At 37.6% G+C, this 18979-nt stretch overlaps 1 protein-coding gene across 2 annotated transcripts in view; it reads left to right on the forward strand.

Annotated features, from left to right (window-relative positions):
* The window catches only part of LOC126457067 (phosphatidylinositol 4-kinase beta), a 261997-nt gene extending 244847 nt beyond the window's left edge, over positions 1–17150 (forward strand). For both annotated transcript variants that reach the window (XM_050093065.1, XM_050093066.1), the window contains exons 7-12: positions 2416–2646; positions 5211–5435; positions 7006–7391; positions 8655–8873; positions 13301–13548; positions 14582–17150. In XM_050093065.1, coding sequence (XP_049949022.1) covers positions 2416–2646; positions 5211–5435; positions 7006–7391; positions 8655–8873; positions 13301–13548; positions 14582–14766 — 1494 coding nt within the window. In that variant the 3' untranslated portion in view covers positions 14767–17150. The remainder of the gene's footprint in view (positions 1–2415; positions 2647–5210; positions 5436–7005; positions 7392–8654; positions 8874–13300; positions 13549–14581) is intronic.
* Positions 17151–18979: the final 1829 nt, after the last annotated feature.

The raw sequence follows: 18979 nt of genomic DNA on the forward strand, positions 1-18979 counted from the left end.
AGTTCAGTATCGATTTAATATTTTACGTTTTTTTCTGAGGTGATGAAGTTGAAACAGGAGACTGCAACAATTTGCCGTCATTGTCTTATTCAGCTATTGGAAATAATACAGTAAAAAACTTTGCAAACTACTGTGCCTATGAGAAAAATAGGGGACTTATAATTACCTATATCTTCAGAATCTTTGAAACCTGCATACAAATCACCCATTATCCAAGTCCCCTGAGATAGAGTTGTCAAACAATTCACCTAACATTCTTGTAATTTTACACGTGTCTAAATTCTCCATTATAACTACCGGAGGTGTATAATACTAGACCATACATTCGAGCCAAAAGTGACAGGTCCTCTACAGGTTGAAACAAGCGTAAGCAGGTATATGATATTTGCCCTTCGGAGAGTAACAAAATAATTCACAAGTTTTCCAGAAAAGGACAGGGCATTCTTGCAGGTGTACTGCTGCCCACTGGCTCCTCAAAGGCCAAGTTTTGTTGGCACAAAGGTAACAGCAGATTTTTTTGTTCTTGCTGAATCGGGTACCAACTGCCATTTCCCTTTCTGTTGCTCCAGTGAGACTTGGGCTCTATTGTCAAAGTGTTATTGCTCATCAGTGTGGGATCCATACCAGATACGGTTCACAGAGGAGATAGAGAAGATCCAAAGAAGAGCAACGCATTTTGTCGCAGGGTTGTTTGATAGGCGTAATAGCGTTATGGAGATGTTTAGCAAACTCAAGTGGCAGACTCTGCAAGAGAGGTGCTCTGCATCACGGTGTAGCTTGCTGTCGAGGTTTCGAGAGGGTGCATTTCTAGATGAGGTATCAAATATATTGCTTCCCCCTACTTATACCTCCCGAGGAGACCACGAACGTAAAATTAGAGAGATTCGAGCTTGCACGGAGGCTTTCCGGCAGTTGTTCTTCCCGCGAACCATACGCGACCTGAACAGGAAAGGGAGGTAATGTGACAGTGGCACGTAAAGTGCCCTCCGCCACACACCGTTGGGTGGCTTGCAGAGTATAAATGTAGAATGTTGTTCGCTTTTAGCTTAAGAGTGTATACGTTTTTTCACCACACCCTCAGACACCATTAAAATTAAGCTAGCTGGTGACACTGGATTGAGTGAAAGCTGTCTCTTTAATATTTCAAAAGTTGCATGAGAACAAACATTTAAGTTGAAGAGAGATGTCTATTTACAATTTTGAGACACTGATTATAAAAAGTTATTGACAGATCAGTGTTTTCAAAATGTTAAGTTTTGCTCATAATGAGTTATTAAAAAAGTGAGATAATGATGTTTGGCATGATGAGATAAATAATATGGCCAGTGCATAATTGAGTAATTTGAGAGCTGCCAATGTTAACCAAGATTTGTTCTTAAAGGTAAGGCACATTTATTCGGACATAAGTAAATTGTTTCTCTTTCTCTGAAGTGCTGAAAGTTACTAATATGCAAAGAAGTACAAAAATCAAATTAGCACACTTTGTTCACTTGAGGGTATGAAGATTCATATAATTATAGGAACCTATCTTCCTTCCTTCCTTCCTTCCTTCCTTCCTCCTCTTCTTCTTTCTTTTATTTATTAATTTAACATACATAAATGTTGTGCAACAGTAGCAGAGTTTGAGTGCTAAAATACTATGTTTTTCTCTTTGTTACCTATATGTTTTTATTGGTTTACTGTTCTGTAACATTGTGTTTTTACAATGGAAAATCCAGGAAGAAATGTAACAATATTATGGAAAGGAAAGTTGCTACTCACCATATAGTGGAGATGCCGAGTCGCAGATAACAAAAATACTGTCGCAAATAAAGTGTTTTGCCAGTAAGACCTTCGTCAGAGTTATAAAACACACACACACACACACACACACACACACACACACACACACACTCACGCACACGACTGCAGTCACAGGCAATGGAGGTCTCAATTGCCTGAGACTACAGTCATTGTGTGTGTGTGTGTGTGTGTGTGTGTGTGTGTGTGTGTGTGTGTGTGTGTGTGTGTGTGATCCGATTTTCACTAAGACCTTATTGGCTGAAAGATTTATTTGTGACAGTCCTTTTGGTGTGCCTATCTGCAACTCGGCATCTCTGCCATATGGTGAGTAGCAGCTTTCCTTTTCATACTATTGTTACATTGTGTTCTTACTTATACCTATCATAAGCAGAGTAAACAAAGTCATATCTTCGTGTATTTATAATGTATGTATGCAGTAACAGTTACGGACAGACCTCAAAAAACTGTTTATGGGTCACTGTGAAAGTGGGAGAGTACTTGTTGTACAGTGTCACTGAGACATTGATATTAAAATGCGGGGATCTTGCTCTTCTTCTTACTCTCATCCCATTCATATTTAATGAGTTTTGGGAAAGTTTCTTTATTTTAATTTATGTAAAATATTGATTCCAGGCTCCACGTCTGGCTCCTCAGTTGGAGTTCCTCAAGGCACTAATATCAATAGGCAAACTTTTGAGCACAATTCCAGTCAAAGAAGACAAGACTACAAGACTGCAGGCAGAGCTATCTACATTGAACTTGAATCTGCCAGCTCGGGTATGGCTGCCCATTCATAGTGAGGTACCTCACCACATTGTTAGAATACCACCCCAGACTTCTGCTGTCCTCAATTCAAAAGACAAGGTAAGTGACATGTCTGTTATTCCTGCAATAATTCTGGTGTATTGTTTCAGGTGAAAGTAATATGGTGATAGAGCCGACTAATTTTAAAAATTTGAAAGTTACTGACATTTTCTTTCATTAAGCTCATTTACCCTTATAAGTTACAAAGGTTAGTTCATTGTATCCCCCATAAAAGGAGGTCACCCTGTGACAGCTGTTATCTGTAAATGAACTTATTATCCCATTGTTGATTGTCTTAAGTGTTCCCAGAAATCATGTAAAAATTGCAGCACACTTCTTTCCATCAAAAGCAGCAAAGAACTAAGGTAGTTTTTTGTTGTTTGAGTTTGCTATTATGTTAGTGTGATCCTGAAGTAGAAATGCTCCCGAAATTTTTGTCCCTCCACTGGGGTAAAAGTTACAAATAGAACCATTGCTGTGGCAAACATGTTTTTAGAGCAATCATTTTCTGTCTGCTTGTGTCTACAGCCCTGCAGTATTAAATCTAACAACAGTCCAGGCAGAAACTGTTGTCATTTTAGAGTAAAATTGGCAGTACTCACTGGGAGATATGAGAGGAATGCATGATAATTCATTGACATTTGATTACATATACCCAGTGGCAGGACAGTATGCGGACAACTTTTGTATTGGGAATTTAAGCAAGTCTCCCATGCTTACTTAACCTCAGCTTGCAAGCAAGCATTATTCAGCATGCTGTGATAGCTACAGCAAAAAACTGTTCCATTACTAATAAAAAAAAAAAAAAAAAAAAAATACTACCTGTATTATTGTCCCTCTTTACTTACCTAAAATTATCTTACCCACTGGTAACATAACTTTTTAGCCATAGCAGAAAAATGTCCTGACGCACATTGCTCTTATTCTTAATATTAGCCTGAGATTCATATTCATCTGTTCGCTGTGTGAAATATTTTGTTTTCTGAAACACAATTGCAAATATTTCTTTGCCAGTAGCAGAATATGGGAAGTTTCATAGTAAGTGGAGCATCAGTAGTGGTCTGTGGCACTGAAAGATATATGCACATAGTTTTGGTTAATAGGACATGTATTGAGGGCAGGAGGGGGGAATGAAGCTTAAAAGAGAAAATTATGTAAACTGCAGCAACCTAAAATCCTATAAAAATGCGAGTAATGACTGGGTGTACCATTTATGTCGTGAACAACGTCACATATTTTATTTGAAGTATTGAGCACTTTCACTCTTATGTATTCATTCTTGGTTGGTTGCTGTACTCACTTCACATATGGTGTTACTGTTTTATAGTTATTGTCACATTGCCAATCTGACTACAATACCAGTAGCCCATACTTCTTTACTTTGATCAGTTTTATCCAGGCTTATAAATCTTGGTGACATCACATTATCCACTTTGGCTGTATTTATTTATATTTCATCTTAGTTGCACAAATTTAAATAAATAATGCCAAAATGTAGAAAATGCCACATTTATTTACTAAATTTATAGCTGTGCTATGAAGAAATTTGGAGAAGCGTAACTTCACTTCTGGCATAAATTTGTGTACTGTAGTCTTAGTCCCATACTAATTTGCTTGATGCCACTTTCCATGAAAGAGTTCTTCAGGAAATCCACTAACAGATAACACTACTTTCCTTAAGTTAATGACTCCTCTAATGTGAAATGTATCCCATTATCCATTATACTGAATAGATCTTAAATATCGGCAAATTTCTTCCATTGTCAACTGTCACTAGCTTTGCTCTCACTTCAAGTTTTTACATCGTTCATATTGAGTTCTAACAGTTCCTCGGTGAGCATTTTATTTTACACAGCATTAATGACAACAATGGAGGCATGAAATTAGGAGGGTCCTTTGTGTGCCACACTGCTCTCTTTGAATCATAATCTATTGCACACTTTGGTTTTCATTTAATGGAGGTCACAGTGCCTGTAGCCTATATCATAAAACTTATGATAACCTTCTATTTTTTTGATGTTCTTCAAAACAGAACAATTTGCTACTTATGCGATCATAATGATGGTTAAGTGTGACAGCTTTTGATACTCTCTATCAATTAATCTTTAGATTCTTTTCAGTATTCACAGCCTACCTTGCCTACTACTTCCAGTCCCATTTTCCTACTTTACACTGTGTCTGCTGTAGGGATTGTTTTGCACTCGCCATACCATGAAATTTTGACTACTCTGAGTTTTGTACCTATGACCCCAGGTTCTTAGTGATTTCTGCTTTCCAATAATACTATTTATAGCAACCCATTCATTGTTTTGCTTTGGTTTGAGACCCAGTGTCTTCGACTTTCTGTGATGATGTGAATACTGTTCTTCTTGCTATAGTTTGTGTTTGGTAAGAATGTCTTCTGCTTCATATTAGTAATTTATAGCTATTAGCCTTCTAAAATGTGATAATATTTTATTGTTTTGAATTAAGTTGGATAGTATGCAGCAAAAAGTTTTCTGTGAAATGACTGATTTTATTGGCTTATATTGTTACTTCCCACAGAAATATCCATTTTTGTGAAATCAGAGCCCTGTAGTTGTTTCACATTTTGTTCCAGTTGTTGATTGCTTCTTTTGTTGCAGGCTCCATATATTATATATGTGGAAGTACTGGAGGTGGATGACATACATACATCACCTGTGCCAGCAAAAATAATGAATACTTTGCGACCTACAAAGTCTGAGGACAACCTTGTAGCAGAAGTACAGTGTGAAAGTTTGTCTTCGTGTGCTTTTAGCATTTATAGTAGTCCTGATGATGATACAGCAGACTGCTGGTCACAGGAGGATGATGAAATATCCCAGCAGGTATTATGACAGTAGTATTTGTTTGTGATTCTTCATCTTTGTGAGCATTTGCAAAAATGGCAACAGATAACACATTGGTTAGTAAACTGTGACCTCAAATATGATTTTTAAAAACTGGAAATGAAAGATACAAGTATAGGCTAAGCAGATGAACAATTCAAAAATGTAAGACTGTATGTGAAATAGTAGATATTTTCTGCTGAATGCTGTTGATAGTTAAGATGTTAGTGATTGTGAATAAAAACTGGAGGAGTCTTAAGAATGTTTTCATATGATGACTGTAAATGCTCCCCATTTTGGAACTTCACACTGATCTGAACTGGAAATCATTAGACAGTTCATTTTTATAAAGGAAATAATTTTCTTGCATACACAGTTTTATTTTAGTTTGAAATAAATACTTTATTTCATTATTTAGCAATTTGCTAATTTCACCCCATTGGGCAAACTAAATCACAATAAAAATGTTACATTTGTAGCAAGTCAGGGTGGGTCGCATTGAAAGGGGGGTGGGGGGGGGGGGGTTGTAGGGGGGAAGCGGCATTTGGTAATGCCCTTAATATTGTGAAGTAGCTTGACAATGCCCGGGGGGGTCAAAACTAGCTGATTGCTAAGTAATGACATAAAATGTTTGTTTGAAAGTGAAGAAAATGTATACAGAAAAGGACAATATTATGAAAAGGATAGATTGCTACTCTCATTTGGTGAAAATGTTGAGTCACAGACAGGCACACCAAAAAGATTGCTTAACAAGTAAGCTTTCGGCCAAAAAGGCAACCAGAGACAATGGTAATGTGTGTGATAGCTGCATAGCTGCATTTGTGTGTGTGTGTGTGTGTGTGTGTGTGTGTTTTGTCTAATTCAGGAGGAGGCTTTTTGCTGAAAGCTTATTTGTTTAGTAGTCTTTTTGCTGTGCCTATCAGCGAGTCAGCATTTCCACTATATGATGAGTAGCAATCTGTCCTTTTCATAATATTGTCATTATTCTGTCCTGGATTTTCCATTATGTGGGAAATGAGTTCCTTTAAGAAATTTACAGTATTTGTGAACCCATACGTTCAAAATTTTATAGCCAGGTGTAAGATTTCTGGAGGTTAGTCCCGGAATTGAAATTGACAATGTCTCAAATCTATCTCACATGGATCAGGAGTACCATTCTGTTGCACAGTTATACTATGCAACACAGGTCATGTGCTAAGTGGCATGTTTAAATGTGCTCTGTCATCTTGTACTTCTTATCCTTGTGACTAACAAATGATAGCTGCATCATATGCACTGTAATGCAGAGACACTGGAGTGCTCATTTTAAGGTGACCGTGATGAATGTCACTTGGTCCTGTGTAGAAATAATTACCTACCTCCATAAATCATTGTTGTATTGTTCGCCATTCATTTCTCAAATCCCTTTGAAGGAAACTATGAGAAACATGTGTATTGCTCTTGTTTCTGCATCTGTATGGTTGTAATTAAAACTTTTCTCGTGTGTGATTCTGGTTCATGTCTGCCATAGCCATTTGCTGTATCAAAAGAAATAGTGTTCCCACCACTAACAAACTGCTCTGACTTTCAGTATATGCAGCTACGGAAGCCAATGGATCGCGACACAATATCGCAGCTGAGCCAAGAGTCAAGTGATTCGAGGGAGCCACCTGTGTTTATAGCAGCTGGTGACATTAGGAGGCGGCTTTCAGAGTCATTGCATGATCAGAGGCGAGCAGCATTCACACATGATCCTGAAGACCCATCAGCAGCTGCTCTGAAGGAGCCCTGGGAGGAAAAAGAGAGGAGGTTGCGTGAAGCTTCACCGTATGGGCATTTCAGTACATGGCGGTTGCTGTCTGTCATTGTAAAGTGTGGTGATGACCTTCGACAGGAACTTCTAGCTTCACAGCTCCTGTCCATGTTAAAAAGGATATGGGAAGAAGAAAGAGTACCCCTTTGGGTGCGCCCATATAGGTGAGACAGGTTGCTGAAATGTTGTAAAACTAACCATTAGCAATAAACTCTTGTGTGTTAACTTCAGGGTGTCCAGAGGGGTTACTGAAAATTGTAGCTTTGTATTAAATAGTCAAATAAGGAACTGTCGGTTCTTAGCATTATCTGTTGTCTGTATTATAACTAATAAGTGAGCAATTGCACAAGTTAAATATCTTGTTAATGTGGGAAAGCAGCCTAACGAAAATAAAAAAAAAGGTTAACACTACAGAAAATACCATGCTCTTGGACTTGAGAGACATGACTTTGGAAAAGTTCGAAGCTCAGTGGATCTTCTGATGTAGATATAAGCAGATGTCTTTTCATAGGGACATATAAATGTAAGAGTACATTGAATGGAAGAAAGACATACTTCATGAAGAAACAAGCTTTATTGAGAACATAGCCCAAAACAGAAAAATTAATAAGTCAGGAGGAAGATTCTCATGGTTTAATAGGAAATGCAAAAGTGAGACCTGTTAGGAGGTTCCAACAAATAATTGACGTGTAAATGTGTGAAAGAGAAAGTGACGGGGAATTTACATCTCTTAGTAGAACAGAGAGCAAGTAGAGAGAAATTGTGGCAACAGTAAGTTAGTTGCAGTATAAGAGCAAATGACTGAATCCGTTGAAAGGAATAAGTATGTTAGTAAATTTGGTGTAAGAACTAACATTGTGAAGGGGAGCTGAGAAACAGTCCAAGCCACATTGGGAACAGCTGTAACTGCCTTATACAGCTGTTTAAGAAGCCTCTTGTAGCTGTTGGGTGAATGACCATTATTGTTGTCAAATCATAATGCTTACAGAAGAGTTTTAATGAGATAAAACTTCAGGGAGAAGGTTCCCCAGGTGAAAACTGAGGGCTAATCATTAAGTTTTAGTTATCACCAAAAATCGATCTGTGACCATGAAACTTGACGATGGTGTTGTCTTTGAAACTTTCCATTGAAATGCATTGCATAAAACAGAAACAAAACTCAGCAGAACACCCATAAGCATACTATTAATCATCATTATTTTCAGACAGGAGCTGCTGTGAATCCCTCTGCAGAGTCGTGACTTGTTAGTTTCCTTTATATGTATGTTATTTATTTCATTGGCTCTTGATACACAAACAGTTGTTATACATTGCAGTCGTACCTGATTGGGGGAAACCAGGATGTACCTTGTAAATTTGAGAGATTAAAAATGCTTCCTCATTATTTAGTTAAGTGACTTGCTCATCTTTCATTTTTGTTTTTCCAGAATTCTGTGTTTGTCTAATGACAGTGGGCTCATAGAAACTATACCAAACACAGTTTCATTACATCAGATCAAAAAGCACTGTCAACTTTCACTTCTTGAGTATTTTATTCGAGAGTACGGACCTCAGAATTCTGAAGCATTCCTCACTGCTCGTCAGAATTTTGTTGAGAGCTGTGCTGCTTACTGCCTCGTCTGCTACTTGATACAAGTCAAAGACAGGTAAGATTAGTGTGTTGAAATTATGTATGTGCATCTTAAGCATGTTAGACTGCATAGATGAATATGGCTTTGCCTAACAGTCTTAGGGTGATTTACAGCCCTATAAATTGTTAATGTGTCAGATCAGAGTGCTAATTTCCATTTTGTATGTAAATCTCAATCCCTTTGTTCCGTCTCATTGCACATCTTTACAACAGTCTCATATACTTGTAATTAATTTTCTGTGAATGCTTCTTTTGCCACGTGTTCGGTCTGCTCTTTGCTAAGTCCAGCAGCATTATACAGTGACCTGAATGTTGTGGAATCTTTTCCTTATTGTTGTAGGTATTTAATGACACATGGCAATTTCAATTCTTTCTGATTCCTTTCCTGCTAATATTCTTTCATCTTTTTACTATGACTGTTTTCTTTCTCCAAACTGTTTCACTCTTTTTCTCTTACTTGGTGTTATCTTGGAATCTTTCCAACTGTAAAACTACTATTTTGGAAACAATTTGTGTACTCTGCAGTTTCAGCTTTGCACGGTGTGATTGAATAATCCATTAAATTTCATGCATGCAGACTCCATCTCTTCTACCAATATTTCAGCAGCATATTATCCAACCATCCTCAGAGAGAATTTGCTCATTCTGAGGGGGACCAGAAGATGCAGCTGAAGTGTTAAACAGAAGAGATGGAATTTGTGCAGCTCATGCACAACGGTTACTGGACTATTTTGTATGCTTCTTCTTTCATGTCATATGTTTTTTAATTATTTTAAATTCTCATATCAAAATTGTATCTTTCTGTTGTGCTTCGGTATCTGTTTCAATAGCCTGTTATCATAATTCTTTATGAAATCCCAAAAATGTAAGCTTTCACACAAGTCCTCCTCCTAAAACAGAAAACACACGCGCACACACACACACACACACACACACACACACACACACACACACACTACTGTCTTGGAGTGCTAGGACCCGACAGTAGACTGCAACTGCATGTGATGAGAGCGGCAACCTGCTCGACTGTGGGTGGTGAGGGAGGAGGAGGCATGGGGTGGGGATGGGGAGACAGACAGTGATAGTACTGTTGGGGTGGGGGAAGATGCTGTGCTGCCTGTGGGAGTTTGCAGGGACATGGTGGGCTGCTAAGTCAAGAGTTCGGGGAGCTGTGCTGGAGGAGGCAGGCAGGGGGGAGATAAGAGAAGTAGAAAAGGGAAAAGGCATTGTCGATGCATCAGTGGTGTATAAAGCATATGTAGTGCTGGAGTGGCTGGAGAGAAGGGGATCGGTAGATGGAGGAAAGGGAGACTAGCAAAGGTTGAGGCCAGGGGAGTTATGGGAATGAAGAATATGTTGTTCATGGACCATCTAGAGGAATTCTTTCTAGCCATCCAGAATACCAAACCCTTCATCTGATTCAGATTCATTGACATCTTCTTCATGATTTGGACCAAGGGAGAGGACACCCTACCCCCATTCCTCCAGAAGCTCAACACAGTCCACCTAGTTCTCCCCACGATTCACCTAGTTCTCCTCAATCCAGCAAGCAAGCTTCCTTGATGTTGACCTCCTCCTCAAGGAAGGCCACATCAGTACCTCTGCCCACGTCAAACACACCAATAACCAACAATACCTCCACTTTGACAGTTGCCACCCATTCCATACCAAGAAGTCCATTCCAAACAGCCTAGCCACCCAAAGTTGTTGCTTCTTTAGGGGAGCAATCCATCCCCAAATATGCCAAAGGTCTCACTAAGAGCTTCAAAGACCAAAATTACACTTCCAACTTGGTCCAGGGATAGATCTCCCATGCCTTGTCTCTTCAGTCACCTACCAACTCCTTCATACCCACTGTTTGGCCACAAAGAAGCATTCCTCCCTTAACTCAGTACTAACTAGGACTGGAGAAACTGAATGACAATGTCCCCATTACCACCCCCTCTCCCTCCCGCAACTACAGTGGTATTCCACTGTCTACTGAACCTACACAATATCCTTTTCCATCCCTATTCCCAACCTCTTGCCTCATGGCTCATATCCTAGCAATGGACATAAGTGCAAGGACTTGTCCTATACAGCCACCCACTACCACTCACTCCTGTCCTGTCACAGGCATCTCCTCGCCCATCAAAGGCAGTGCTACCTGTGAAAGCTGGTATGTGATCTACAAACTAAGTTGTAACCACTGTGCCACTTTCTGTGTGGGTATGACCACTAATGCGCTGACTGTCCGTATGAATGGCGAATGGTAAACTGTGGTCAAGAGACAGCTGGACCACTGGTGTGGAACTCTCCCTACAGCATATCCTTCCTTCTAAAACCTGCCCAGGCCTCAACTTTAGTTAGTTCCTATCCTCCACATACTTGTTCCCTTCCCTGCTCCCACTCCAACATTACACATGCCTTATATCCCACCGATGCACCTACAAGTCTTTTTCTCCCCTTCTCAACATCTCTCCTCCCTCCTCCCTCTTTCCTCCTACCCCTTCAACACCCCCCCCTTCCAAACCACCCCTCCTCAGCACATACTCCTGACTCTGTTTGAAGATCCTGCATCGGCCACAATTAATCGGGATCCTCTTCCTGTTGGCTGATGACCGGTGCTATTCATGACGTTTTGCCCCCTTAGAAAAGTTCACTTTCTTTTAAAGAAATTAGCAACTTCGCTATTGTGGGGTATTCTTTCCTTTTATAGTACCTTTATATGTGCCGACAAATTGCATTGGATTGGAAAGAATCAATACCTGTAACAGGACGAGGCTTCCCCCCCCCCCCCCCCCCCCCCCCCGGAGTACTTAAAAATACACTGTTTCTTCCACAGGGGCTTTTTTCCGCACTGTTTACTTCACTATCGTGTAAGGATTGAAGTAGCACCCCTTTCCTTATAACTGTTCTTTCACTAAGTCCTACAGTTTTCGAGGTACACTCTAAAACTTTATCGGCAGGAATCGACGCGTGCCCAGGAACAGAAACAAATTCTTTTCCGTGCTCGTAAAACTTGTGCGTCCTCTGTAGCAATTCCAAAGCCTGACTATTTAATGGCACTCCACAGCACAACGGATTGTCGCATGGTGAACGACATCATTTTGGTGACATTGTTTAACAAACAAAAACTGTAGCCGAGGTGGTAACACAACATAACAGCAGGTGTTCGCGCACTAACATACAATGTTTACACGGAAGCCAGCAATGTGGTAGTGTTGACGCCGGAACCGGCTTTTGTTTGGTGCTGTTATTGGTTCAGAAGACGTGGCACCTCCCGTTCCTCACTTGTTTGTTAGTTATACTACTAACTCTACGGCACTTGGGGAGTGTCCTTGAATTGACGTGTTTCAGCAGCCTGGGTATAACTTGCATAGAGGCATTCTGGTTTCAGTTCTGTTATTGTATGCTAGTTTCGCAGTTTTGCATGGACACTCTTTTACTGTATACGTTCTTGGTTATTCTGTATGTTTTTTCAAGTACCACCTATAGCAAACAATTTTTAAAACTTTTTTTTTCATTATCTCCTAGATACTGTAACTTTTAAAGCTTTGTTATTTGCTCATATAAACCATTAAAATTTTATGTTTTTTCGTGTTAACAATAAATTTATTTTTCACTTGCTAACTCTCCAAAAGGCTGATTTTTGTTTCTGCTAAATTTTTTGAGAGTTAACTGCTCAGCGTCTACACATTCAAGACAGCCTTCATTAATAAAGCACTCCTCCCCTCCCTAGTTTATTGGTGATACCTAGTATTACTTTTTTCATTTCAAAATTGTACTACTGTTTTCTGACACAGTTATAGATGCTTTGCAGGTAAACTGACACTTTACCAGACAATTGATTTTTTTTAATTACTAGAAATTTTGACCAGGAATAGTACGTCCACTTTCATATTTTTAAAGTCTCCATGTTTGTGGTAGCTTGAAAGAATTAAAATATATTCGTTTCATTTCCATAGTTCTAAACATATGTAGAATAACATACCTGTCCCAAAAACTGGGATTTCCATAGTATGTTGTCACTGCAGTGAGCCGGTAAAATGGGGTAATTTTTAAATGTGCTTGTTTAGATGCACCACATCTTGCAAGCTTTTGTAAAAAGAAAGCTTACAAGCTGTAGCTGTGATTTAGTTACTACGAAATTACATTGATTGCAAATATAGTTTTTTAACATACATCAGGTTTAATGACACATGCAGATTCATTGGCTATTTAAAAATTTATTTTTGGTAACTCTCAAATTTTATTAATAGCACAGTTATGTGTTACTTGCTAGTAATATAGTAGCAAAGTAGCAGTTGTGTTTGGAATTAGCGGATGAAACATTTTAAGTCAGTCTTCAGTAAATGGCATTGTACTATCATTACGTAGATTTGCCAGTCCTTAGTTTGTTAAGAGTAATTGCAATTCTCATTTTTGTTGATTATTGGTTCACGAAGAACGATTATTTTGCAGGCACAATGGCAATATCCTCCTGAATAACGAAGGTCGTCTTATACACATTGATTTTGGCTTCATGTTGTCAACTTCACCAAGAAACCTTGGGTTTGAGATGTCCCCATTTAAGCTCACTCAAGAGTTTGTGGATGTGATGGGAGAAGAAGACATGTTTAATTATTTTAAGTTTTTGATCCTGCAGGGTTTAGTAGCTGCAAGAAAGCATATGGATAAAATAGTCAGTCTTGTGGAGGTTATGTGCTCAGGTAAGTTGCTTCTAAAACATAAATCATTAACGAGCAGAAAAATTGCACTGTTGTTACTGAGTATGAAATTCCCCCACCCCCTCCCTCCTTGGAAAATGCTCAATAAATTGAAAATATATCGCAATGTGTCTTTTGTTGGCTTTTATTGACTGATTACCCTCTTTAGTTATGTAAAAAGGAACAAAAATGCTCAAAACTTCATCAGTAAAAGCAGAAAGTACCTGATAGAACTTTTCAATTTGTAGTATAAGGAAAAACAATGATGGTAACAATTGCTGTGGAAAACAGTCATCCAAACTATATACATAACTTTTAGAGTGACAACTTGGGCACAAAACAAATGTAAACTTGACAGTAACCATTTCAACAAAGTTAAACCAAAAGTGGGAAACAGAGAATAGAGAAACAACTGGTAGATGCAGACTCTATGATAACAATAGTGATGTTATAAGACTGTCTCACCGTTGTTTGAAGTTTTTGATAGTTTTGGAGAGAAACAAAGGCATATTAAAAGAAATTGACTCAGTGGGGCAGTTTACTCAGACAGCAGTTTGAGTACAATGTGAATATTAAGTATTGTTGTTGGCAGAGTAATAATGAAACATATTGGAAGGGCAGGTTGTTGTTGGAGCATAGAATGGCAGTCGTTAGTGGGGACAGTTGTGGGATAGCAGTTGATGTACTTTATTTTTCTTGAGAGCTGTCCCTGTACTGCTACAGAAAAGATTTCCTAACAATCTGTATTCGATATTAACAAGTTTCTCTTCTTCAGAAACAATTTTCTTGCTATTACCAATGTACATTTTATATCTTCTCTAGCTCGGCCATCATAAGTTATTTTACTACCAAAATAGCAAAATTCATCTACAATTTTTAATATCTCATTTCCCAATATAATTCCCTCAGCATCACTAGGTTTAACATGACCACATTACATTACCATTGTTTTGCTTTTGTTAATACATTAACAGTATCACTAATTAATTGCTAAAGGTGTAATAATTGTATACTGTATGTCTTAATTCCCTTTTAGATTCCCAGCTACCATGCTTAAAGTCTGGTGCAGTTACAGTACAAAACTTAAAGAAGCGCTTCCACATGAGCATGACAGAAGAGCAGCTACAAGTGCTTGTAAACAATCTTGTTGAATCAAGCATCCATTCTCTCAGCACTAAGCTGTATGATGGCTTCCAATATTTCACCAATGGGATCTTGTGAAGTGCTGTGTTTGTGTAAAGTATTGTTCGCAAAAGTTAATTGAAATTCTTGTTGTTTGCTGTAAGACATTTGTTCCTCGCATGTGAAAAAGTTGATTATTAAATTCAGTTTTAAAACGTTCAGACAGTTTATTAATTTACTGCTGTTTGTATGTTGTGTAAATAAAAATTGTAAAAAATATTTTTGTTCATAAGGAGGATGTGGCTGCAGATGTGTGGACTTGCTTGACTTTACCATGTAAAGTGTTACTGTGCACATTTGCTAGGTAATTCTGGCAAATTATAACTGAAAGGGTACTTTATAGCAACCCTGAATTCAAGAAAAGTCTGGTAATACTGGACTGAACAACCTTATTGATCAATATGTTGTTTGTGGTATTATGAACACAATATTTACTGAAGTTGCAAGAAAAGTAAAATGCTTCCCATATTTTATAATTGTTTTCTGATGTGATATTAGTATAATAATAAAAAAATGATTACATCAGTGAGGTGTGAGCCTCATTCTGTAATAAAATATTAACACTATAAAGTCAGGAGCAGTGGCTACTTTTCTTAGACATGGTTGATGATGTTTGGAAATTCTGATTTACAAATGTATTTTGTCCTGTTACTGAAGTCATAAATTATTACTGTGTACTCAAATTTCAGGTGAAAGTATTTGGTGTCAGATATTTTTGTCTTCTGCTGAGAAATGCAAGCAGAAATAAACCATTCCTGGCAATACACAGGCTTAACTTAACCATATTTTAATCATTATACATATTAAGATTTAATGCTGAAAAATTTTTATGGCTCTGTGTCTTTTCATATGAATAAATGAAATACTGATTGTCTGACTATGCAGATTTCAAAATTGCAAAGAATTACATCAGCATATTGTTAAATACTCATGAAGCTACCCAAAAAAAAGAATCCATTTTAATGTTCTGGAGCTCAACATTTCAGTCATACAAATAAGTGTGAGTGTGTGTGTGTGTGTGTGTGTGTGTGTGTGTGTGTGTGTGTGTGTGTGTGTGTGCGCGCATGCATGTGCATGTTGGTGGTGCACATGACATTCAGCAAAAATGTTAATCCTTTTTAAAAAGAGAAACCAGCAGTACTTTTGTTTAAAACCATTTTAGCCAATCAGTGGAATTTTAGAAGTTTGTCAGATACTCAGCAATCAGAAAGAACTTCTTCATTCTAGCTTATATTTTTCAAATTCTATGTTATGTGTGAGATTTAGTAATTGAATTTCTTTTCAAATTAAAAGGATACATTACTTCAAAGGAAAAACTTAATTTTTTATTTAATATTCAGCAGTTGATTGTAATATTGCCTTGCCATTAGTTAAAAATGTACCTTATAATTTTTTATCTAGAAATATGTGGATAATGCAGCAACATTGAAGAAATTCATCTTACTTCCATTGTATGATTTAATTAAAATATTATTGTTTGTAATAAAATTTTGTACCTTTAAGTTAGTTACCAGAATTGATCTGAACCAACCTAAGGTATAATTTTGTTGGGGTTGTAGTTAGTAATAATTATTTCTTCCATTTGCATTTAAGAGTGGAACTTTATTAAATTTAAGTACAACCACATAAGTCAACGTGTCATACGGTGGTGTAGGGCACACATTTATTTTACAGTATTTCATAAAATGGAACTGTAATCCTCTCCACATTACAAATTAATCCTGTTGCGTGCAGCTCTCATATTATACAAATTTTCATTCATTCCATAAAGTGTATCACTCTTCATTTCACATTATATGCATTAAAACTATACATACATTTAAGACTGAAATACTATGTGAAATAAAATACTGATTGCATGATCTTATTTTAGTGTAACAATACTGTGTTACGGCAATTTGTTTTGTGTGTTTAATTACTGTTCTGTTAATTGAGGTCAGTAGTACTTCAGTTTATATTTATATTCTTCTGTGGTCTTTGTATAGGTGAACTGTGTCTTATGTATTTGTCTCAGTGTTATTTTGTTTCACATTTGTAAAAAAAAAGTTTGCTATTTAAATATGTTTACACACACTGACCCCACAGTTTTTAATGTGGGTCGTGCCTATTTAGGTGCTGGGAAGAAAATGTCAAATTTTCTTGCTGCTGTAATTAGTGTATGTCAGATGTACTTCAGAATGTAATGAATTTTGAGCTGTGTGACTGTTAAGAAAAGGAAACTCTTCTCATCAACTTATGTAAATAGATGTATCAAGCTCATGAAGAAGAGGCAGATTTCTTTCTTAACATCATATCAGATTGTTGACTTTGTTTAATTCCCATAATAGTAATATTCACTATGTAACCGTGTAATGTTTGATATTAAAGATCATGTATATTGCTGTCATTCCATTTGTATTTTATGAAATAAATTTATAAACTCATGTCACAGCTTGATTTATTTGTTGTGTTCTTGTAATTTATATAGAAAAATTGTCCATTTGAGAAACATTGGAAGTGGAGAAAAAGGATAGTTACATTTGAAAGACCTTAAATAAACCATTAGAGAGAGGAACACTTGCAAGTTCATCAAGCAGATAAAATACCAATTGAAACAGCGTACCACCTAATCTCGTGTGTCTTAGTGGGCAAGTTTAATGCTATGAATTTAAAAGTTTTTTGTTTTTCATCCCTGGTTACTCAGTTTATTTTTCAGTTAGTAATTTTTTTCTGTATGTAAAAAATGAAAATTATTGCTGTGGGTTGGATTTCAGCGTAAACTTTCAATACCCTAGTAACTGACCAAGTCTCTCAGTTCACAGGAAGATGCTTACAAGGGAACCTCCCCATCGCACCCCCCTCAGATTTAGTTATAAGTTGGCACAGTGGATAGGCCTTGAAAAACTGAACACAGATCAATCGAGAAAACGGGAAGAAGTTGTGTGGAAAAAAAAAAAAAAAAAGCTAAATATACAAACTGAGTAGTCCATGCACAAGATAGGCAACATCAAGGATACCCCGAGCGGAGGAGTGCCGTGGTCCCGTGGTTAGCGTGAGCAGCTGTGGAATGAGAGGTCCTTGGTTCAAGCCTTCCCTCGAGTGAAAATTTTACTTTCTTTATTTTCGCAAAGTTATGATCTGTCCGTTCGTTCATTGACGTCTGTGTTCACTGTAATAAGTTTAGTGTCTGTGTTTTGCAACCGCACTGCAAAACCGTGCGATTAGTTGAGAGGCATTGGAGAGGCACGTCCTTTCGTCTACTATTCGCACGGTTTCGCAGTGCGGTCGCAAAACAGAGACACTAAACTTATTACAGTGAACACAGATGTCAATGAACAAACGGATAGATCATAACTTTGCGAAAATAAAGAAAGTAAAATTTTCACTCAAGGGAAGACTTGAACCAAGGACCTCTCACTCCACAGCTGCTCACGCTAACCACGGGACCATGGCGCTCCTCCGCTCGGAGTATCCTTGATGTTGCCTATCTTCCGCATGGACTACTCAGTTTGTATATTACGCTTTTCTGTGTTCAGTTTTTCAAGGCCTATCCACTGTGCCAACTTATAACTAAATCTGAGGGGGATGCGATGGGTAGGTTCCCTTGTTAGTAAAGTACTGTGCTGTCAAAACAAACTTTGGTGTGGTGACAGCTTTACTTAATGCTAACACTTCCTCTCTGCACTTATAAAAATTAAGCTAAAATGCCAGGAATCATAAAAATTGATGTAAGACAAAAAATTTCTTTCTCATTTGATAACTAATAATGTTTGCAGACATTTATTCTATGTAGTGGAATAACACGATTGAATATTTGAAACGTTGTTATTGTTCAAAAACTTGCAAGATGTTGGGTTTTATGAAAAATACAAGGTGAACTGATATGTATCTGGAATCATTGATTTATTTTAGTACTTATATGTATAGCTAAAATAAAATAATCCAACATAACAGTGCAGCCATATATTTAGAAAACATCTTACTTTCTTTCCTGTTGAAATACTATCAGCCGTTAGGCAACCCACAGTATTGTCATAGAAGAGCATGGTCACTGGGCACACACAACACGTGCCAATGCATCACAACAGATTTTCATTAAAAATACATAGATTTTGACAACAGATCCCCATAATTAACTTTTTCTGTCTCCAAGGTCTTGTAAGCATGTACATGCAGGACTAGACACTCTTGGCCTATTTGTGTGTGTTGAATGAATTCTTCAGGCTGGGTACTCTTGTCATATTTCCACATTTTGTCTTAACCTTTTGAGCAC

Source organism: Schistocerca serialis, chromosome 2 (genome assembly GCF_023864345.2).
Source record: "Schistocerca serialis cubense isolate TAMUIC-IGC-003099 chromosome 2, iqSchSeri2.2, whole genome shotgun sequence".
Taxonomy (NCBI): domain Eukaryota; kingdom Metazoa; phylum Arthropoda; class Insecta; order Orthoptera; family Acrididae; genus Schistocerca; species Schistocerca serialis.